General features: G+C 41.6%; 1 protein-coding gene across 1 annotated transcript in view; it reads right to left on the bottom strand.

Annotated features, from left to right (window-relative positions):
* The window catches only part of LOC122920107 (neural-cadherin-like), a 62,082-nt gene extending 39,040 nt beyond the window's left edge, over positions 1 to 23,042 (bottom strand). Inside the window, exons 1-9 of the mRNA XM_044269316.1 lie at positions 22,740 to 23,042; positions 20,048 to 20,216; positions 19,407 to 19,632; positions 17,275 to 17,479; positions 13,948 to 14,059; positions 11,805 to 12,054; positions 1,186 to 1,328; positions 745 to 917; positions 470 to 638 (exon numbers count right to left, since the gene is read on the bottom strand). Coding sequence (XP_044125251.1) covers positions 470 to 638; positions 745 to 917; positions 1,186 to 1,328; positions 11,805 to 12,054; positions 13,948 to 14,059; positions 17,275 to 17,479; positions 19,407 to 19,632; positions 20,048 to 20,216; positions 22,740 to 23,042 — 1,750 coding nt within the window. The remainder of the gene's footprint in view (positions 1 to 469; positions 639 to 744; positions 918 to 1,185; positions 1,329 to 11,804; positions 12,055 to 13,947; positions 14,060 to 17,274; positions 17,480 to 19,406; positions 19,633 to 20,047; positions 20,217 to 22,739) is intronic.
* Between the last annotated feature and the right edge of the window lie 541 nt (positions 23,043 to 23,583).

The raw sequence follows: 23,583 nt of genomic DNA, 5'->3' as shown, positions 1-23,583 counted from the left end.
GAACATAGGCTGGTTGAGGTGCTGTATATTGAATATATGTATGTAGTGCAGTAAATCCAATGTGTTATGTGCCACTTGTGGAGGGGGTGGGAGACTAGGGGCCTACCCTGCTCAGGGGCCCACCGGGGGATTCCCCTGTACCCCTGTGGGCCAGTCCGAGCCTGCACCCCCCCCCCCCCATAATGAACCGGCACAAAGAAACATCTAATGTATGTGGCCCTCTGTCAAGCACATAATGGCAGCACTTGCACGTAGTACATAGCCACATTGACTCGGTCCCCCACCATACAGACCATCTTGGTGATCCAAACTAAGTTGAGCTAGGGGCAGGCTCCATAGTGAATACGCACTCCATGAAGGGTTTACAAATATATGCAAATCATATCAATAACTGGAAATACTAATATCAAGGTGCACTCAAAATCTCGCACTTACGATGATAAGAATATAAAATATTTTTCCTGGTCACCTGTTTCTGGATGGATTGTGAATGCAGGTAGGGAGCCTTCTCTGTGCATAATCCCATATTTCACTTGGCCGTTCACGCCGGAGTCGGCATCTTTGGCTTCTACTTGAAGCACAAACGTTCCTGGGGGCTGGTTTTCCAGGACAGAGGCGTTCTTGCTATAATCTGAACACTGAATTGGATAAAAGGGGTTTCAGTGAAGGAAGTAAATGTCACCCTTCTGATGATCCCATCTTACAATGAGACTGAACCGCGCTTTACAAGTAGGTAGAACGTACCTGATAAAAAATGGGCTTGTTATTATTAATATCATCCACCCGGACCATGACGGTGGTGGTGCTGGTCAGGCTGCGAGGACCCCCCGATAAGTTATCATCTGTGGCTGTCACATAGAGAACATACTCCGTCCCATGAAGCCGTGGAAGGGGGGATGAGCCGAGACGGATAAGACCTGATGGGATAATGTGGGTTAATCATTCATTTGTATTCAAAGAGTTTTATCTTTCCTGGTTTAATAGGTTCCTGAATCTGATCGCTTCTAATGAGGACGATGGTCTTCCCACAATAACAAAAACACATGTCCTTGACAGCCGCCACCGAGCTCGCCATGACAAGGATTGATTTTAGGCAGATGATGGTGGGTCTAATCAATAAGTATGTTCAGAAGCTCGGTTCAGGCTGTAAGCACTGTAATGTCTGACTCTGGAAGCCATGATTACCTTTCTGAGGATCAATAAGAAAGTTTCCCTCTCCGTTTCCTCCTGATATTTCATACGTGACGCGGTCTCCGTCGGGATCGAACGCTTGCACGGTGGCTACTAAGGTGTTGGGGGCTGCATCCTCAGATACAAATGTTCGATATCTGGAAGAGGGGCCATAGAGCGCGCAGCAAGTTACAAAGTCACTTTTCCAAATATAGATACATATATTATATACACAAACACTTGGTATTAGTGATATTATCAGATTATGTGCTCCTCTATTTAGTAACAGCAAGGCAGACATTTTGGATGAATAGGTGCAGTGCAGATGGCAATGGTCATTATGTTGCACTATAAAATGCAGGGATTTCCATGAAATTCTATTGTTTTATTTACTGGAAGATACATTAGAAAAAGGGAAAACGATAGATAAGACATTTTGTGCACAGGTGAAACACTGATATAATCCATGTAAATCCTTTGCGTACACCACCCGCTGCAGGGAATCCTGGCTGTAATCATTTGCATAAGGAATAAAAGTCTTTATTCTTGGGAATGGGACAACCGAATTTCAGAAGACAGGCATCATTTTATGTATGTCTGATTTAATAGGGATGATCCTGCTGACAGGTTCTCTTTAAAGGGCATTTGTCAGAAGATTTGTACTGGCTGAGCTGTTACATGTGCGCTTGGCAGCTGAAGGCACATCTGTTGGTCCCATGTTCGCATGTGCCTGTATTGCTGAGAAAAATTATGTTTTATTACAGTCCTGATCAAAATCTTATTGAGCATGGCTGGATCTTAACAAGGTTCCAAGTAGAGCTTCAACATGCAACAAGAAGAAATGGGAGTGAGACAAAACATTTTTTGAGCATTCAATTTAATGAAAACAACGAATAAACTGAAACAGGCTGTTTTTCAGCTGATCAAAAATTTAGGACCACACCTCCAAAAAAATAAACTAAACCCCCCCAAAACAGAAATCCAACTTCCAAACATGAACTCAGTAATGAGTAGCTCCGCCGTTATTGTTTATCACTTCAAAAATTTGTTTCGGCATGCTTGATGCAAGCGTTTCCATGAGGTGAGTGGGAACATTTCTCCAAGTGGTGAAGACGGCCGCACGAAGGCCATCTACTGTCTGGAACTGTTTTGTAACTTCCCTTGCCATCCATCCCCAAAGGTTCTCAATTGGATTTAGATCAGGGGAACACGCAGGATGGGCCAAATAAGTGATGTTATTCTCCTGGAAGAAGTCCCTTGTCCTGCGGGCATTGTGTACTGTAGCGTTGTCCTGTTGAAAAACCCAGTCGTTACCACACAGACGAGGGCCCTCAGTCATGAGGAATGCTCTCTGCAACATCTGGACATAGCCAGCGGCCGTGTGACGCCCCTGCACTTCCTGAAGCTCCATTGTTCCACTGAAGGAAAAAGCACCCCAGACCATTATGGCGCCCCCTCCACTGTGGCGCGTAGAAAACATCTCAGGTGGGATCTGCTTGTCATGCCAGTAACGTTGGAAACCATCAGGACCATCAAGGTTACATTTTTTCTCATCAGAGAATAAAACTTTCTTCCACCTTTGAATGTCCCATGTTTGGTGCTCTCTTGCAAAGTGCAAACGAGCAGTTCTGTGGCGTTCAAGGAGACGAGGTCTTTGAAGAAGTTTTTTGCTTTTGAAGCCCTTCAGTCTCAGATGCCGTCTGATGGTTATGGGGCTGCAGTCAGCACCAGTAAGGGCCTTAATTTGGGTCGAGGATCGTGTCTTGACGGACAGCCAATTGGATCCTCCGGCTCAGTGCTGATGACATTTTTTGGGGTCTTCCACTTGACTTTTTTGTTCCATAACCCTGAGGATCATTTAAGAAATTCCAAATGACTGTCTTACTGCGTCCCACCTCAGCAGCGATGGCGCGCTGTAAGAGACCCTGCTTATGCAGTTCAACAACCCGACCACGTTAAAAAAGGGAGAGTTTTTTTGACTTTGCCATCACAACGTGTGACTACCTGACATAAAATGACAATGAATCCACATCTTTGCACAGATTTGGCCTTTTAAAGGCATGTGGTCCTAAAATTTTAATCAGCTGAAAAACAGCCTGTTTCAGTTTATTTGTTGTTTTCATTAAATTGAATGCTCAAAAAATGTTTAGTCTCACTCCCATTTCTTCTTGTTGCATGTTGAAGCTCTACTTGGAACCTTGTTAAGATCCAGCCATGCTAAATATGATTTTTTTTGCCATTTTTCAAGTGGTCTTAAACTTTTGATCAGGACTGTATATGCAAATGAGCCTCTAGGAGCAACAGGGGCTTTGTCGTTGCTCCCAGAGGCTCTGCTCTCTCTGCAACTGCCACCCCCTCTACACTTTGATTGGCAGGACCAGGTAGTTGTGATGATGTTTTCACTGCATGGCCCTGTCGATCAAAGTAAAGAGGGAATGGCATTTGCAGAAAGAGCAGAGCCTCTAGGTGTAACGGCAACACCCTCGATGCTCCTAGAGGCTCATTTGTATATATTAAAACTTTGTTTTTTCTCAGCAATGTGGGCACATATGAACATAGGACCTACACAGATGCCTTCAGCTGCCAAGTGTACATGTTACAGGTAAGCCAGTTTCACAGGTAAAAAAGGCAGAATTTGCCCAGCTAAGAGAGCTTCACTAACTGGGATATTGTCCTCAAAAATAAAAATGCACCCACAAAATGTGATATTTTTAAAGGCATCATAAACTCCAATTGCAAGAGGTACATACAGTATGGAAATAAAAGGGAAAGGAACAAGAAAAAAACGTGTGTAAACAGAAATGTAAAGGGAGCAAAAAATGGCAAAAAGAAAGCATTTAAATAGCTAAAACAGGAAGGCAGCAAGGAAGCATTGAAAAACTATAAGGAAAAAAATGGAATATGTAAAAGACAGATAAAAGAGGTCAAGTGGAAGACAGAGAGATTCATTGTCTAGGAGTGTAAAACCAACCCTAAAATGTTCTTTGATTATATAAATGGTAAAAAGTTTAAACCAAAAAGTGTTGGCCCATTGCAGAATGATGATGAGGAGTTGTAGAGAGAGATGAGGAGAAAGCAAACCTATTGAATAATTTTGTCTGCACTGTATTCACTGAAGAAAATGAACTGTATGAATGAAATGCAAAATGTCAAAAGAAACTTCCCATTAAAAATGGCCTGTCTAAGTACAGCAGCATCTTAAAAATATTAAAATAGACAAATCACCAGGTCCAGATGGCATACACCCCGCATCCTAAGAGAATTAAGTTCAATAATAGACAGACCTTTATTTCTGATATGTAAGGACTCTATAATGACAGAGAGTGTTCCAAAGGATTGCTGGTTAGCAAATGTGGTGCCAATATTCAAAAAGGGGTAAAAACCAGAGCCTGGAAACTATAGGCCAGTAAGGCTAACATTTGTAGTGGGTAAATTGTTTGAAGGTTTTCTAAGAGATGCTATCTTGGAGTACCTCAATGAAAATAAGTGAATAACGCCGTATCAGCATAGGTTCATGAGGGATCGGTCATGTCAAACTAAGTTTTAGACCGCGGCGAGTCAATAGATGTCGTATATCTTGACTTCTCCAAAGCATTTGACACTGTACTGCATAAAAGGTTAGAATATAAAATTAGAATGCTTGGACTGGGAGAAAATGTCTGTCTGTATGTGGGTAAGTAACTGGCTCAATGATAGAAAACAGAGTGGTTATTAATGGTACACACTCAGATTGGGTCACATTCACTAGTGGGGTACCTCAGGGGTCAGTATTGGGCCCTGTTCTCTTTAATATATTTTTTAATGATCTTGTAGAAGGCTTGCATAGTAAAATATAAATTTTTGCAGATGACACTAAGCTGTGTAAAGCAATTTACATGGAAGAGGACATTATACTGTACATATACTACAGAGGACAGTATACATACTACAGAAGACAGTATATTGTATATATACACTACAGAAGACAGTATATTGTATATATACTACAGAGGACAGTATACTGCATATATACTACAGAAGACAGTATACTGTGTATGTATATACTACAGAGGACAGTATATGCTACAGATGGATCTGGATAGATTGGAGGCTTGGTCAGAGAAGTGGCAGATGAAGCTTAACACTAAGAAATGTAAGGTTATACATGTGGAAAGGAATAATGCAAGTCACCCGTACATACTAAATGGTAAAACACTGGGTAACACTGACATGGAAAAGGACTCAAGAATTTTAGTGAACAGCAAACTAAACTGTAGAAACCAGTGTCAGGCAGCTGATGCCAAGGCCAATAAGATAATGAGTTGCATCAAAAGGGGCATAGATGTACATGCCAGAAATCACTAGTCAGACCACACATGGAGGACTGTGTACAGTTCGGAGCTCCTGTGAACAAGACAGACATAGCAGAGCTGGAGAGGGTTCAGAGGAGGGCAACTAAAGTAATACCTGGAATGGGGCAACTACAGTACCCTGAAAGATTATCAACATTAGGGTTATTCAGTTTAGAAAAAAAACAACAACTGAGGGGAGATCTAATAACTATGTATAAATATATCAGGGGTGAGTACAGAGATCACTCCCATCATCTATTTATCCCCAGGACGGTGACTGTGACGAGGGGACATCCTCTGCGTCTGGAGGAAAGAAGGTTTGTACACAAACATAGAAGAGGATTCTTTACGGTAAGAGCAGTGAGACTATGGAGCTCTCTGCCTGAGGAGGTGGTGATGGGGAGTACAATAAAGGAATTCAGGAGGGGCCTGGATGTATTTCTGGAGCGTAATAATATTACAGGCTATAGTTACTAGAGAGGGGTTGTTGATCCAGGGAGTTATTCTGACTGAAGTCGGGAAATAACTTTTTCACCTAAAATGAGGAAAATCAGCTTCAAACTATGTTACTTCTACTTTCCCCTTGAAGAGACTTGGTGAAGGGATTCTTATTTTTTATGCGATGCTCCATGGGAAAAAGTATGCAAATCAGCCCATACCAGCCAGATCAGAAGCACCGATCTTTGGGCAGCACTGTTTTGGGTTTCTTGCCCCTCATAAGTACAGAGAATAACATCCTACCAACCAGCACCCTTCTTTGTACTGAAAAGGGGCTAGAAATCCCACAATAAAGGTCTACAGATGGGTGTCTCTGGTTAGGCTGGTATGAGCTACTTTGTATACTCCTCCCCTGTCCATAGGCTTGATATTGTCATCACCTGTCTATGAGCTTGTTTTTTTCAGTTTCTCTTCTTTAAACTAGTGCACTATGGAGAAAAAATCCAAGTGTACAAAATAATTTGTAAAAAAAAAAAATTGTACAACACTCCAATGTGGGAAAAACAGAGCAATCCACTTTAAGAAGGTCATTAAAGGGATATTGACATTGTTTTGTTCGAAGCCCCTCTGATGATAAGTTGATCAAAGCGATCACATGCAAGCTAGAAGAACTTGGTAATAAGTGTTCACTTTCCCTGCAGCGCCACCACAGGAGCAAGAAAGTATTACACAGATTTCATGTAATACATGGACTTGTTGGGTCCTCCAGACCAAGAGATGCTCTTTTTAGCTGCTATCGGCCCCGGATAATAGATGAGAGGCCTGAATGGGGCACACAGAATTCCCTAACAGGGTATTTGAAAATATCTGTATAGTTATGATTAAAAATATTATGGCACTTAAAACTTGAATTTTCCAAAAAGATGAGAGCAGACCCCAGAAAAGAGATACAATTCTGGATAATTCCATTTAAAGGTGACATTTATATTGAAAAGGATAATACTTGTAAAGCAATAAAAAAATAATTGTAATATAAAAGTATATGCCGTTCCGGCACAGACTATCTTTTATGGCCTTGGAATACACAAAGATCCTCTCCTCCATCAAGTCTTGAGAAATGATTTTCCTTCTCTTCATGTCACATTTATGTCTGTTTCAATAAAAGAAAAATGGAATCCGGTTTTCCCTTTTATATTACTGTTGATGAATATAAAAGTATATTGCAAAAGAAAAAAAAAAAGAATTAAACTGCAAATGACATGAAAGCCTGTAGGAATCAAGAACTTCACCAACGGTCATGGTGAGTAGACGTCCGCTCAGTCGACGCCGCAGCGCTGCAAATCGAAAGAGACTGGGAAATATATATATATATTTATTTGTGAGAGTCTCATTTAATGCTCCAGATTAGGGGATGGGAAGGCTGTGATTTTGTTCAGCCACTCAACAATAAATTACAGCCCTGAGGCCACTGTCTTAGCCTAGAGTCTAACGAGCAAATCGATTCCAGCTCTGACAGTTTTAAAGCCGTAAAACGAAGAAGAACAGAGAGATGGGAGGTTTGAACATTACACGGAAAGGTCTCTGAAGACGCAGAAGGATTTTAAGAAAAAATAGGCCACCATCGTATCTATAGCGAGCAGTGTACAGAAAGCTGCAGGGGTGATGGGGGGGGGGAGGATGGAGAATGCCGAAATCTGTTCGTTAATCGAGGGGAAAAATAAGAACTTAAAGGCTCAAAACTGAAGCTCCTCGGAGCTGAGGAGGACAGGGGAGTGGAAGAAATTCAGGGCGGTAAAATTCCCATCATCTGACACGCCTAGGACTAGTGTGATGGCACATGGTCCAGACTATTGTAAGGTTTTTTTTGATCATTCAATCAAAATGCAGGACATTGCACTTCTGGAGTTACGTAGCCAATGGTCTGCCACAGGTCATAGGATGCATTCACAATGAGGAAAGTCCAGGGAAAGCTTGAGTTTCCCATTCAATATTCTGGTTAATTGATTGGAACCCTTTAAAGACAAACTCCATGCTTGAAAGTTAAAGGGCAAAGCAAAGTACGTGACCAAAAAAATTAAGAAAAAAAGAATGAACTTGACAAATAATCTTGATTCTGGAATTTTTTTAGTTACTCTAGTCCGTCTTTACAACCACTTTTACAGACGGTAGAAGAGGGCGTAAAAGGAAGGACTGAACAATCACAAGCTAAAAAACATGATAAAGGCTTTGTCAACTTGTGATCAATATAAAAAAAAATTATATAAAAAATGAATCAAGATAAATACAAAGCAAATGCATTATTTATAATGTACAGGAGTAAGCTGTATGCAAAACACTGAACAAGAGGGGGATCCTGGGAGATTTTAGCTCCAAAGAACTGTAAATGCGGCTCTGGAGTACAATACATGATGTAACGTAGGATAAGTAATGTAATGTATGGACACAGTGACTGCACCAGTAGAATAGTGAGTGCAGCTCTGGAGTATAATACAGGATGTAACTCAGGATCAGTACAGGATAAGTAATGTAATGTATGGACACAGTGACTGCACCAGCAGAATAGTGAGTGCAGCTCTGGAGTATAATACAGGAAGGATATAACTCAGGATCAGTACAGCATAAGTAATGTAATGTATGTACACAATGACTGCACTTTAGAATAGTGAGTGCAGCTCTGGAGTATAATACAGGATGTAACTCAGGATCAGTAATGTATGTACACAGAGACTCCACCAGCAGAATAGTGAGTGCAGCTCTGGAGTATAATACAGGATGTAACTCAGGATCAGTAATGTATGCACATAGTGACTGCACCAGAAGAATAGTGAGTGCAGCTCTGGAGTATAATACAGGATGTAACTCAGAATCAGTACAGGATAAGTAATGTATGTACACAGAGACTCCACCAGCAGAATAGTGAGTGCAGCTCTGGAGTATAATGCAGGATGTTACTCAGGATCAGTACAGGAGAAGTAATATATGTACACAGTGACTCTACCAGCAGAATAGTGAGTGCAGCTCTGGGGTATAATACAGGATGTAAATTTTCTTAAAAAATTATTAACACTCCATCAAATGTTAAATTATTTGCACTGAACATTGCAATAATTGCATATTTACTGAGGCTGAAAAAAAACAAGGTTTATAAAGTTGAACCTATTATTTATTGCAAATGTTTTCGATCAATTTTCATCTTTTCCCCCCATAATATAGACTTAATCAATACATGGCGGAGCTTCGCTTCAGCTTACAGTTTCTATTGAGTTTATTTTAGATTTCTATAATTTGAGATTCGAGTCTCCATCCATTCTCTATTTTCAGGCCAAGTGTTTGAGAGGCAATGACTCTGATCAATACCGTACAGGAGAAGTGAAGAATGAAAATATCGTAATCAATACCTGAACAGGCCAATTATTCCCCCATTTACACCAGGCTATTGTAATTTACAGAGCATTTTCATGTAAAACCCACTTATACTTGACCGTAATCAGCATCCTGGTAGAAACCAGGCATTAGGAGCTATTCCACCTAAAACCAATGTCACAGCTGGAGCTCCAGGGCGATCTACAGTGACGTGACCATGCCACTGAAATTGTCTGCAATCAGTACCCTGCTTTTATTTCATTTCAGTCTATGGTACACCCACGATCATGCTGGTTATCACTGAAGGTGGTGTGCCATCACATATTCCAGTCATAGACTTTAATTAAAGGGGATTTCCAGAATTAGAAACAAAAATGTCTACTTTCTTCCAGAAACAGTGCCAAAACTGTCTATGGGTTGTGTATTGAAGCTCAGCTCTACTGAAATGAATGAGGCTGAGCTGCAGTATCACATGTCACCTGTGGACAGGTGTGGCGCTATTTCTGGAAGAATGCATGACAAAACATAGGCCTAGCAGCCAGGAATATTTTGGACTGGCCAATCAAACTGCAGGATTTTTTATGACTACTGAGACACCAGCCTTTTCCTATTCAAGGCTTCCTCCTGCTCGCTTCACTGCTACTGCACAGAAACAGCTACAATCACATTTTCTGAAACTGAAAGCTATTAAATGAAACTCTGGCAAAACAATTAGAATTTCTCTTTGTGATCATTTATTGGGGCAGTTGCTTAGCAACAACTGGAATTTATCTTAGGTGACAACTAATATTTTCTGTTATCACTAAGGCCCCTTTCACACGGGCGAGATTTCCGCGCATGAACGCATTGCACCCGCACTGAATCCGGACCCATTCATTTCTATGGGGCTGTGCACATGAGCGGTGATTTTCACGCATCACTTGTGCGTTGCGTGAAAATCGCAGCATGCTCCTCTTTGTGCGTTCTCCACGCAACGCAGGCCCCATAGAAGTGAATGGGGCTGCGTAAAAATCGCAAGCATCCGCAAGCAAGTGCGGATGCGGTGCGATTTTCACGCACGGTTGCTAGGAGACGATCGGGATGGGGACCCGATCATTATTATTTTCCCTTATAACATGTTTATAAGGGAAAATAATAGCATTCTTAATACAGAATGCATAGTACAATAGCGCTGGAGGGGTTAAAAAAATTAAAATAATTTAACTCACCTTAATCCACTTGCTCGCGCAGGAACAGGACCTGTGGTGACGTCACTGCGCTCTGGAGCCTGGTCTGTGCCTGGTCTGGAGCACAGCAGTCTGATCAAACAGCGGATCGGTGGGGATGCCAAAATGATGGCCTTTCCTAAGCCTAGGTCAGCCATATTACAGTCCCAGAAAACCCCTTTAATAATGAGGTGCTGAGATATTAATGGATCTGACAGATTTTGCCAAACCAGATTTTTTTGTTAAAATTGATAATAAGCTGATCAGAAGGTCTCCAAGAAACATAAAGGGGTGAGTTAGCCCATCTCACACATTGGTGGCATATCTTAGGATATAATAGATACAACCACAGCTTGTAGGTTTTAGTTTTGAAAGTTGAGACTTTATTCAACGTACGGCAATATTCATGTTACGTTTCGGCACACAGGCCTTCCTCAGACGCTGCCCGTATAAAAAAAACAAAAAAAACAAAAACAAAAAAAAAACATAAAAATAAAGTGAAATTAAACAAAAATGTAAATGACCATGTTCTTTTTGGTCGCAGATACATTCACAACATGAAATATAAATTGGACCCCTACCTACAGCGACCTCACGGTGTGCAACAAAGATTAGTTATATCTCAGGATATGCCACCAATGTCGGATAGGGGCGAGTCCCACCTCTGGGACCCACACCTGTCTCTAGAGCGAGGCCCCCAAAATGAAGGAGAGTGCACCACGTATATCTGGCCACCTCTCCATTCACTGAGCGTGCTCAGCCATTTACGGAACTCTCATAGAAGTGAATGGAGAGCTCACCGCACAAGCGCGACCAACCTTTTCATTCACCTCTATGAAAGGTTTTTGGACGTAGCTGAGCCAGAGCTCCCATAGAAGTGAAAGGACCCTTTGGGGCCCCAATCCCAGAGGACCCGTACCTATCTGACATTGGTGGCATGTCCTAGCAATATGCCACCAATGTACGAGATGGATCAAACCCTTTAACAGCAAGTGTTCATGTTCCCTACAGCTCCCCCGCAGGGGATATGAAGTATTACACAGTGGCCAGATTTTCCACTAGACAACTCCTTTCACTTTCAAGGAAAAAAAATGAATAACCATTTCCCGTTACCGGTTGAAAAAGAAAGTGTTGAAAAGGGTTAATGCATGTGAAGTGATAAATTATGTTGAGCGCAGGGAAGAGCTTAATTTTTAAAGCAGATGGCCATTATAATGATAACCCCTACCGGTTAAATTACCACCCCCCAAAAAAATAAAAGAAAATCAATGCACAAGACAAAAAGACATTTACTGACATGGTTTGTGAAAATTCTGGGGCTTCATCGTTCACATTAGTCACCCGGATTCTGACTGTGGCCGTCGCAGTGTTTGGCGATTCCCCGCGGTCTATTGCCAGGATGACAAACTCGTACAGATGACTGGGTCTCTCGTAATCCAAGCGCCTTGCTGGGCTAATGGTGCCCTGTGCGGATATGTTGAAATCAGGGCTGAGAGTGAAGTATGAAAACTCCCCGTTGACGCCGGAGTCACAGTCAGTGGCTGTCACTGATGAGAGAGGAGAAAAAAATAAAGAGAAAATAATTGCTGATACAGGAGGACAATTAGCACAAGTGATACATCAATACACCGTGTTATTAAAGGGAGAAGGGGACCGCTAGCATAAAGCCGGGGTAATTATGCCGTTGTTATTGAGAACATACGTGCTGCCTGCAGTCACATCATTTCACGCCTTTGTTCTGGGCTCTCGCTAGTCGACATTTTAGCACTTCAAAAGACTTGAAAGATGAAATCTCTCATTTTTCCGAAAAAAAAATTATTGTTGTGCAATGTCAATGTCTGCAGGTGCCTGTCCTCTGGAGCCCATAATCTACTTCGCCATCTCATAAGCAGAGCTTCTGATTTTATAGGAAGCAACTGACCTCGCATCAGTATGTTTAAGTATGTTTTAGGGTCTAATCGGGTTTTTCTCAAAATTGTGACCAATGTGGCGTGCAAAAGCTGTGGTGACAAACACGATTTGACTGTGGGAAAGGGCTCTTTAAAGGGCTTGTACCTATAGACAGGTTAGGGTATGCGTCTGATTGGTGGGGTATGACTGCTAGGACTCCCACCGTTCACAAGAATGGGGGTATTGTGTGTACCTGCATGAATGGTTCGGCAACCAAGCATGTACACTGCCGCTCTATCCACCTCTATCGCAGTGCCGAAGGGAAGTTGACTACAATGCTCGCCTATCTCCACCAGCAGAGGCGGATATGCTCAAACAGGAAGTCATGGGACCCCCGTTCTCATGATCACTGGGACTCCAATCAGATTGTTATCCTTTATCACGGGAATAGAGGATGTTCAAAACTTGGCACAAACCCAAAATTCTAAAGAACTTGAGAAAAACATACAAGCTCCGTGCAGATGTTGGGCCAGGTTGAGTAGATCCAAGTAACTGGATGAACCACCATGTTTGAATGCAGTTATTGACCATGTTAGATGATAATGTACAGAATGTTCAACCCAGAGAGATGGATAAAACAAAAATTATTTTCATGGTGCTATTGGGTAAAGATGGGCCAGTAACCTGGGGTTGGTCAGTTGGGTTGGATTATTTGGTTGATGTTCCTCAATCCCACTGAGAGAAGAGGCTGCCTAAGCTTTAAGACTACCCTACACCTACGTGATGCATGTTTTTTTCAAACCTCTCTCCTAAAAGGCTCATGCCTGTAGAAATCCAACTCTTCCCGCCCACCTGCTGTCAAGAGAGAATCAGGACAACAGACCCATACACAGGAGAGAAAAGATTCCTTTCTATATGTTCTCAAAGGGCATATTTTTCTTGGACGTCGGTCAAAGACACAAGACTACTGACAGTAGACCCAAGTGGATGACCATATAAAGTCTAGGAAAATTTATTGAACTCCAAGTGTGAGGCAGAATCAATGGAAGGCCCCACTGGAGTTATATACTCACCTCCACTCCTCCATAGGAATATGGCAGATTTGGACAAGCTGGATGGGGAAAATTATTGAGTTTGCTGAAAGGTCTTGTGGATATCCACCATTTTGCATTTCATAAGGAATGTCGTAAAGGATCTGATATTTGGGATCCTTCAAGCATGGAGGACCAGGGTTCGACAGGACAATTAGCAAAAGAAGACATGCCCTTCTTCTATATCTATGGACATATAGATGGGTTCAAGGTACATCAGTCCCTATGTGATCGAGAACTCTGAACCCTATAACTACCCCTCTAGGTCTAACTCTTAACTTTGGTTTCCTGCTTCCACGGGATCGGTGGTAACCATTTGTCTATGTGACCTGATGCCTCTAAACCTTTCCACACCAGCCTGGATGGACTGCGCTGAGTAAACAGCAGTAGCTACGCTTTCCCAGACGGGTTTCGGGCACAATTTATAGCGCCTCAGCCATATAACGAGGATATACTAACCTTGCAGGAGAGAGGTTGCCACGGGCACAGTCTCAGGGACGCCGTCTCTGCTATAGATTGTCTGCTGAAATTCTGGGGTGCAATCATTTATGTCTATAATCACCACCACCACCTGCAAGACATTTCCATTAACACGTAAGAGTTTCAGCGGAGCGCAATAAAACGGACACTAATATCTTGATATAAAAATGATTCAGCGTGCTCCCGCCTCTCGCGCTCAGTCATAAAATCCCCCTCCACAGATCAGCATTATGCTTGGGTCATAAACTTGCCCTTTTAATACATGTATAGTACATGCCAGTGTCTGTATCCAGGGGCAGCTCCCACACTCTGCTCGAAGGCTACAGCTTATAAGAATGAAAGTTCTAAAACATGTCTCCTATGGCTCTCTTGCGGTTGGGGAACTACTACTCCCAGCATGAACTAAAAGCCACAGGCTTTCTATCTGCATAAAAAAGCTGAACTTTTTTGGAAATCTATTACATTACTTAGCAATTTATTCAGAGTTACAGACTGTATTATAGTTCAAAACAAAATTTACACTTCAGAGCTGAACTCTCTGCCTATTTGGTGTCTGCAAAGGGCTTGTTCTGGTAATTTGTAAAATAGTGAGTGCAGCTCTGGAGTACAATACAGGCTGTAACTCAGGATCAGTACAGTATAAGTAATGTATGTACACAGGGACTCCTCCAGCAGAATAGAGAGTGCAGCTCTGGGGTATAATACAGGATGTAACTCAGGATCAGTACAGGATAAGTAATGTATGTACACAGTGACTCCACCAGCAGAATAGTGAGGGCAGCTCTGGAGTATAATACAGGATGTAACTCAGGATCAGTACAGGATAAGTAATGTAATGTATGTACACAGCGACTGCACCAGCAGAATAGTGAGTGCAGCTCTGGAGTATAATGCAGGATTTAACTCAGTACAAAAGAAGTTATACTATGAGTTGCAGTTACTCAATGATACTCACCTGCCTTGATTCTTACCCTGCATGCTGCCTTGCTCCAATCTTTGGCCCAGCTCAGTTACTTCCCCTGCGCACCAGGTTGCCATGGCAACCTGACACACCGCAGTGATGTCATCTCACAAGATCATTTAACCCTGGCTTGGGCTGCCATATGCCACTTAACTTACTAAGGGAGTATTAATTGTCCCTGCTAGCCAGCTATTAGCTTGCCTATTAAAAGCAACGGAGCGGGGGCGCAGCCATAGCGCAGGGCGAGCTGACTTAGGGGGAAGACCGCAGGCTAGGAGAGGGTTAAATTGCTGGGTATGTTAGGGGCTGGGTTGGAGTAAGGTGGGGAGGAGTTGGTTTTACGGCGGGAAGTTAAAAGAAGGGGAGGTGGAGCTTTGGGTCAGTTGCAGCCTTTCTGAGTGGAATTTCCCTCCCTCCCACCCTTTTTGTTTGGCAATCGTTTGAAGAGTGGTGATATTAGTATGGCTGAAGGAAATAGGATCCTGGGGAGCAATTCAATGGTTAAGAGGTGCAGGACATGTTGGAGCCTGCATCTCAGATGGTTTGTTAATGCCGAGGATGGGTCCCCTGTTGGGCTACAAGGCCTACAGGGGGGGATACTAGTATACTTAAAGGAGTTGGTGCCCTTGGGTCGGTGAGTGCGGCCAAGGGTAAGTCTTGAAGTGAGGCGGTGAAGGAGGATACGGTTCGTGAGGGTTGCCCTCCAGGATCCTTGTTATGTGTGGAAATGCCGTATGTTATTATGGTTATTGTTATTATTGTTATTATTGTTGTTATTATTAATGATTATATGGTGTACGATGTGGTTTTGTTATGCGTGGAATAATAAAGTTGGCCACCATGGTCATTTACCAAGCAAGTAAGTGTTGGAGTGGTTATTTTAAAGGGGTAGCAGGGTAGGTTGTGTAGCCGGAGGAGATTCTTCCATCCTATTAAGTCATTACTTTGATACAGCCGTGTGTTCATCAACTCTGCATTATCGTCAGCTCTGCTACACTACATCAGGCCTGCTGCACCAACAACTGTGCAACATATATGCGACACCACTGACTTTTATAACATCTTTGCCTCTTACACTACCAATTGATTGCATTTACAGCTCTGCTGGTTCTCCAGTTCTCCTACGTCACCAGCTCAGTGACATCATTCTTTAATATCAGCTTCCTAACCCTTCTGTATCCATCCATCTTCCCTGCTGCATCAGGCCTCCTGACAGTGCTGTATAAGACCTGCTGTTCCCTGAAGGTCCTACTACACCTGCAGATGAAGCAGGCGATTGTCGGGAAGGAACGCTTCCTTATCAATAACCGCCTGCTCGCTAGAGGAGGAGACTGCTGCTATTACATGCTGCAATCTCCTCCACAGTATGAAGAAGGGCGATCGCTTATTCCATCGCTCGTCCCCATACTGAATCACTGTTTGCCGGCAGCGGATTACACGGCGCAATCTGCCACCAACAAACAAGGATTTTTAAACCTGCTAAAAGATCTTAAATATTCGATGAAAGTTCATCGTGTAATCGGCGGCAGTATTAAGCCTCATTCACGCGCCAGTGTTTCACTTACGTGTGCTTTACGTGTTCTCTACGAACAGCACACGTAACCATTCATTTTAATGTTTGCATTCACACATCAGTGTTTTACCACGGTCCGTGTTTTTAGCACGAAAGCATGCTCTATTTTGTCCGTCTTGAGTCTATGGGTCCGTGAAAACCACGGATGCAACACGGATGCCATCCGTGTTTCATGGATCTTTAGGAAAGAGGTGCTTTGTAAAAAAAAACGAAAAAAAACAAACGGCTGTGCAGAGTGAGTAAAACACGGATGACACACGGACAGCATAAAACGGACCACACAGGGATCGTTCACAGGCAGCTTCACGGATGCATCACTGACCACCTTTTCACGGATTACATAATGGCCACGGACGTGTAATTGCAGATTTACAATGCCAGATCATTTCTAACGAGCGTTCATAGCGATAATCTGAACGATTATCTTCAGACGTAAAAGGGCCTTAGGCAGATCCATCTCACCAGTGCGAACATAATACTCAACTTATTATATAGACCAGGGCTGGCCAACCTGCGGCTCTCCAGCTGTTGTAAAACTCCCACTATGCCCTGCTGTAGGCTGTCTGGGCATGCTGGGAGCTGTAGTTTTGCAACAACAGCTGGAGGGCCGTAAGTTGGCCATCCCCGATATAGACTTTAAAGATGCATCTCCCGCCCAAGGCTTCTAAAGCACTAAAAAAGCCATAGAAACAACCGCAAAAACCTAGTGCAGACATGTTACTGCACATATCATATACCATCGCGCCAGCACACAGGTATGTTGAACGTTTACCTCCACTGAGCTGCTCAGCGGCCGCCAGTCTTCACTTGCTCTCACCAGTAAGAGGAACTGGCTGGGTTCGGTTTCAAAGTCCACACTTCTGGTCAACCTGATGTCTCCACTTTGCTGGTTAATACTGAATAAATTGTATGGGTTGCTGACCAGGCTGTAGCTTAAAGGGCGATTCTGATGAGACCTCGCTGTCACTGCCAACAGTCTAATATAATAATATAATATAGAAAAAAAATTATATAATATAATAAATAGAACAAAATAATACAGAAAAAGTGGTCAGTAGAATTACTGCAAATAAATGAAAATATGGTCACTGCCTTATATGTGTTCATTAGTCCGGTCCATCAGTACGGAGGATTTCTCAAGTCTCCAGACTTGTCATCCTTGTGAGATGACAATTCTGGAGCATCTTCACTTACAATTCTGCACTGTGCAGTTCCAATGTTATTCCTCCTAGAAATTCATGAGTTCATGGAAAAATAACTGTCACTATTCCCCCTTGTCAAAGAGAAACACCACAGTTTGGTACTATCAAAAGTGATTGACCAATGTCAGACTGTGTATTATAATAATAATAATAATAATAATAATAATAATAATAACAATAATAATATGTGAGGACACACACCCAGCTGGAAAAACCCAGATGTCAATTTATTTATACATTTTTAGTAGAAATAACTGAGGAAGGCACAAAGCACAGCTTTAAGAGAAAAAAAAATTCTGAACTAATATTACATAAAGAAGTATTTACTAAACAGATGTGTCAGGAGAGGCAAACTTAGAATACCGCACACGTTAATATGCAGGATCTAACCAATGCCAGGAAAAGTATATGCACCATTCTGCAGTGGTGTGAAACTTCACCTTCCAATCCAGGCTTCTATTCTTGTCTAAACCGTCAGCATTATAGTATAATAGTAGTAGTTATATTCTTATACATAGGAGCAGTATTATAGTGGTTATATTCTTATACATAGGAGCAGTATTATAGTAGTTATATTCTTGTACATAGGAGGCAGTATTATAGTAGTTATATTCTTGTACATAGGAGGCAGTATTATAGTAGTTATATTCTTGTACATAGGAGCAGTATTATAGTAGTTATATTCTTGTACATAGGGGCAGTACTATGGTAGTTATATTCTTGTACATAGGAGCAGTATTATAGTAGTTATATTCTTGTACATAGGAGGCAGTATTATAGTAGTTATATTCTTGTACATAGGAGGCAGTATTATGGTAGTTATATTCTTGTACATTGGAGCAGTATTATAGTAGTTATATTCTTGTACATAGGAGCAGTATTATAGTAGTTATATTCTTGTACATAGGGGCAGTACTATGGTAGTTATATTCTTGTACATAGGAGCAGTATTATAGTAGTTATATTCTTGTACATAGGAGGCAGTATTATAGTAGTTATATTCTTGTACATAGGAGGCAGTATTATGGTAGTTATATTCTTGTACATTGGAGCAGTATTATAGTAGTTATATTCTTGTACATAGGAGCAGTATTATAGTAGTTATATTCTTGTACATAGGGGCAGTATTATAGTAGTTATATTCTTGTACATAGGGAGCAGTATTCTAGTAGTTATATTCCTGTACATAGGAGGCAGTATTATAGTAGTTATATTCTTGTACATAGGAGCAGTATTATAGTAGTTATATTCTTGTACATAGGAGCAGTATTATAGCAGTTATATTCTTGTACATAGGAGGCAGTATTATAGTAGTTATATTCTTGTACATAGGAGGCAGTATTATAGTAGTTATATTCTTGTACATAGGAGCAGTATTATAGCAGTTATATTCTTGTACATAGGAGGCAGTATTATAGTAGTTATATTCTTGTACATAGGAGGCAGTATTATAGTAGTTATATTATTGTACATAGGAGGCAGTATTATAGTAGTTATATTCTTGTACATAGGAGGCAGTATTATAACAGTCACATTTTTGTGAACTAATTACAATATCTAAAGGTCATCTAAATGAAACTTGAGAACTTCATTTGTGATCCAGGCTGTCACTTCTCGCTACTCGTTGTGATAAATCATATAAAATAAATTACAAGTCGTTCCTTTTGCTTTATTAGAAAATAATATTTTCCTGGTGACTTACACATGTCCTGCAGGAGTGTTCTCTGGTACATAGACTATATAAGAGATATTTGTAAACTGCGGGGGTCTTTCACCAGCAATGACTGATACTAAAACAGGGGGGCTTTTCTTTCCAAATATATCAGCTGCTTGAGCAGTGAGTAGGTACTCTACACCTTCCTCCAGGACCTGTCCAGTGGTCTGTATCCAACCAGTGCTTCTGTCCACTTCAAACCTTGTGTCACCACCTGTAGTAAAGTAATCAACGTCAATAGGCTGCAGATAAAGCCTGTATAATAGTTAAAAATGGTTTAGAAGGAATTCTTTCTTAACAAGTTTTTTCCCCAAATTATGTAAATTAAGTGACTACGACAAAATGAACCTAATTTCGCCAACTTTCTTAAAAAAACATGCAAGTAAAACAACAACAAAAACCATTTCCATTAACATGCTTCTCAAGACCATGCATCAATGAGACCTTTATTATTTCTAAAAAATGTACAACCAACATAACGCACTACTGTACATACTGGTTGTGGTCCTCCTCATACTAACAGTGTCCCACGGGACATCCACATCCACTAAGCTTTTGCCCATAATGTCTACAGTATTACAATTCTAGCTGTTATGGATTTATATGGTTTAGACAAACATAGTATTCACCTTCCAAAAGGAAATATTCTACTTCTCCATTGATACCTTCATCTTTATCAATGGCGTGTAATTTGTACACGTATGTTCCAGCTGTGGCCAGAGGTGACACGGTGGCCAAGAAAGGATATGGCTGCATTGTCCACTGCGGGGATTCATCATTGACGTCAGTGACAGTCAGCTGTAGATGAATCAGATACCAATCTTTTCCTGAAAAACATAAACACATTCCTGGATCAACTGCTGGACGATAAGAAATAAATGCTAAATGAAATATCACATACACATAGAGTTTATTATAAGGCACACGTTCTTGGACAAAGAAGGCAGTAGTATAAACGCTATATTCTTGTACATAGGAGGCAGTATTATAGTAGTTATATTCTTGTACATAGGAGGCAGTATTACAGTAGTTATATTCTTGTACATAGGAGGCAGTATTATAGTAGTTATATTCTTGTACATAGGAGGCAGTATTATAGTAGTTATATTCTTGTACATAGGAGGCAGTATTATAGTAGTTATATTCTTGTACATAGGAGCAGTATTATAGTAGATATATTCTTGTACATAGGTGGCAGTATTATAGTAGTTATATTCTTGTACATAGGAACAGTATTATAGTAGTTATATTCTTGTACATAGGAGCAGTATTATAGCAGTTATATTCTTGTACATAGGAGCAGTATTATAGTAGTTATATTCTTGTACATAGGAGCAGTATTATAGTTATATTCTTGTACATAGGAGCAGTATTATAGTAGTTATATTCCTGTACATAGGAGGCAGTATTAGAGTAGTTATATTCTTGTACATAGGAGCAGTATTATAGTAGTTATATTCTTGTGCATAGGAGTAGTATTATAGTAGTTATATTCTTGTACATAGGAGGCAGTATTATAGTAGTTATATTCTTGTACATAGGAGGCAGTATTATAGTAGTTATATTCTTAACCAAATCTCTTTTTATTGGTTATGTCATGAAAAAGATACAGGCAAGTTGAATAATAGCACCATTGACAATGCACATCAGATAAGGTGTAACATGACAAATGCCTATAATGCACATTACAGTAATCTTGCGATACAGTCTGTATCATCAATAAGAGGCAAATACGACATCTCTATCCAAGCAAATGGACATCTGTAAATTGAATCCAATAGAGATCTAATATAACAGTAAAACAAAGAAAGACATGAAGACAAGGGTAAGAAGGGAAAGGGGGGGGGAGGGGGGGGGGAATCTGCTCTAGTTGTTAGGAAACCTGAATTTCTTCCAAGGAAGCCACACCTTAAGGAACTTCGTGCGAGTGTGGGTCTCCCAGTGTGCCAGCTCTTCAAATCTATAAAGTTGGTCCACCTTTTCCAGCCAACTCGAAATAGTGGGAGGCAGAGTCTGCTTCCACAGCAAGGGGACTAGAAGCCTAGCGGCGGTAAGTAATATAGTAGGCAAATCTGATTTGGTTGGGGTAAATGAAGAGTTGGGGCACCAGAGTAGGATCAACTTCTGATCTAAGGATACAGAGGTGGAGCAGATTTTATTAGTTAAAGTCTCCACTTGGCTCCAGAAGGGGCGCATACTAATGCAATCCCACCAAATATGCGAAAGAGAACCGATGCCCGCCCCGCACCTCCAGCAGACCTCAGGGATTTCCGGGTTGAGTCTATGAAGAAACTCAGGAGTCTTATACCATCTGGTCAGCAACTTGTACGAGTTCTCCTGAATTTTAATGCATCGGCTAAAACCATGAGATTGGGCCAAAATAAAAGCTCTCTCAGGTTCTGATAATTTGAGGGATAGTTCCTTCTCCCATGCGCTCAGGAAATGAGGTTCAGAGCAAGTAAAGGATAGTAGCTCCTTATACATCGTGGAAAAGGGTCTGCTGGAGGGCCGGGCCGACATCAGCTTCCGCTCCAACCAAGTAGGGGAGGCCATATGAGACGTTTGTAGTTGCAGAATTCCTATGTCTCTCTTAAAACTATGGAGATGCAAGAAAGCTACTGATTGAACTTTAGGTAATTCAAGGATCCCTTTCCAATCCAGCCCACCCTCTGTTGACACCACTTCTTGTAGCGTATGGTTCTTGAGCAGTGCCCAAACCCCTGTGACCCCAAGTATTTCGGGATGAATATAACTTTGTAATAGATATAATGGGAGCTCAGGACTAGGGAAGTGAAGCGTCTTTGAACTGTAAAGCTTAGACCAGGTGAATAGCACCCCCCTCCACAGTAAAGGCAATTTAGACGCTGTGGGGGAACATAGGCGGACACCCCACAGAATTAATTTCTCATTATCAGTGAGTAGCTTTCGTTCCAATTGTGAGCAGATGGTCATAGGCTGTCCTAATAGGAGGCTCACTCCCCTGCACATAAGGTTAGCTTTGTAGTACAAGTGGATATCAGGCAATCCAAATCCTCCAAACCTTTTTTCCCTGGTTAAAATGGCGTAGGCCACCCTCGGGGACCGGCCCCTCCAAAGAAAGAGGGACATCATCCTGCGGACTTCCGTGAAATATGACTGCGGTACCCAAATCAGTAGAGTCTGCAGGAGGTACAAGAACCTAGGGAGTATATAAGTTTTTAAATAATTCTTCCTCCCAATCCAAGAGATGAAAGGCATTTTTAGTGAATGGAGCTGTGTTTTGACAGCTTGAAGTAAAGAAAGGTAGTTGGAGGGAAATAATTCCTTAGGGTCTGCAGTTACCTTGATACCTAAAAAAGGTATTTCTTTAGAGGCCCACTTAAAAGGAGTAGATTCTTTTAAAAGCTGCACTATGTTTCTAGGGCAGGATACATTAAGAGCCATAGATTTGGAATAATTGACTTTAAAATTGGAGACGAAACCAAAATCTTCAAAAATGGTAAGCAGTTTGGGGAAGGATACCCTAGGATTTGAAGTCATCACCAACAGATCGTCAGCAAAAGCCGCTGTAATATGATCTTGAGACCCAATGGTGATTCCCTCAATCTCAGATGACTGACGGATTTTACTCAGCAGTGTCTCCATCACCAAAACAAAGAGAGTCGGGGAGAGTGGACACCCCTGACGCGTACCATTGAAAATGCCGAATGTTGGGGATAAGGTCCCATTGACTTTGACCCTGGCAGAAGGGGCTAGGTATAATGAGAAAATGGCAGAGATGAATTGTTCTGGTATACCAAACTTCAACAATGTCTTGGCCATAAAAGCCCAGCTCACCCTGTCAAATGCTTTTTCTGCGTCGGTGCTCAATAACGCTACCGGCAGCCCTTTAGTTTGCGCCCAGGACATCAAGTGCAGCAAACGAACTGTATTCTCATTGCCCCGTCTGCCAGGGACAAAGCCAACCTGCTCACCGTGTACTATGTCAGGAAGCAGTAGCTGAAGGCGTTGGGACAATATCTTCGCCCACCACTTAACATCTACATTTAATAGGGAAATGGGACGGTAGCTTCCACATTCCAGAGGGTCTTTATTTTCCTTATGAAGGATGGTGACATGGGCCATTAAGGATTGTGGAGGCAAAGACCCCCCGTTTAGTAAATAGTTGCAAAGGGATTTAAAATGT

The sequence above is a fragment of the Bufo gargarizans genome, chromosome 10 (assembly GCF_014858855.1).
Source record: "Bufo gargarizans isolate SCDJY-AF-19 chromosome 10, ASM1485885v1, whole genome shotgun sequence".
NCBI classification, from domain to species: domain Eukaryota; kingdom Metazoa; phylum Chordata; class Amphibia; order Anura; family Bufonidae; genus Bufo; species Bufo gargarizans.
The sequence above is the reverse complement of the archived record's forward strand: the minus strand, read 5'-3'. Positions and strand labels throughout refer to the sequence as shown.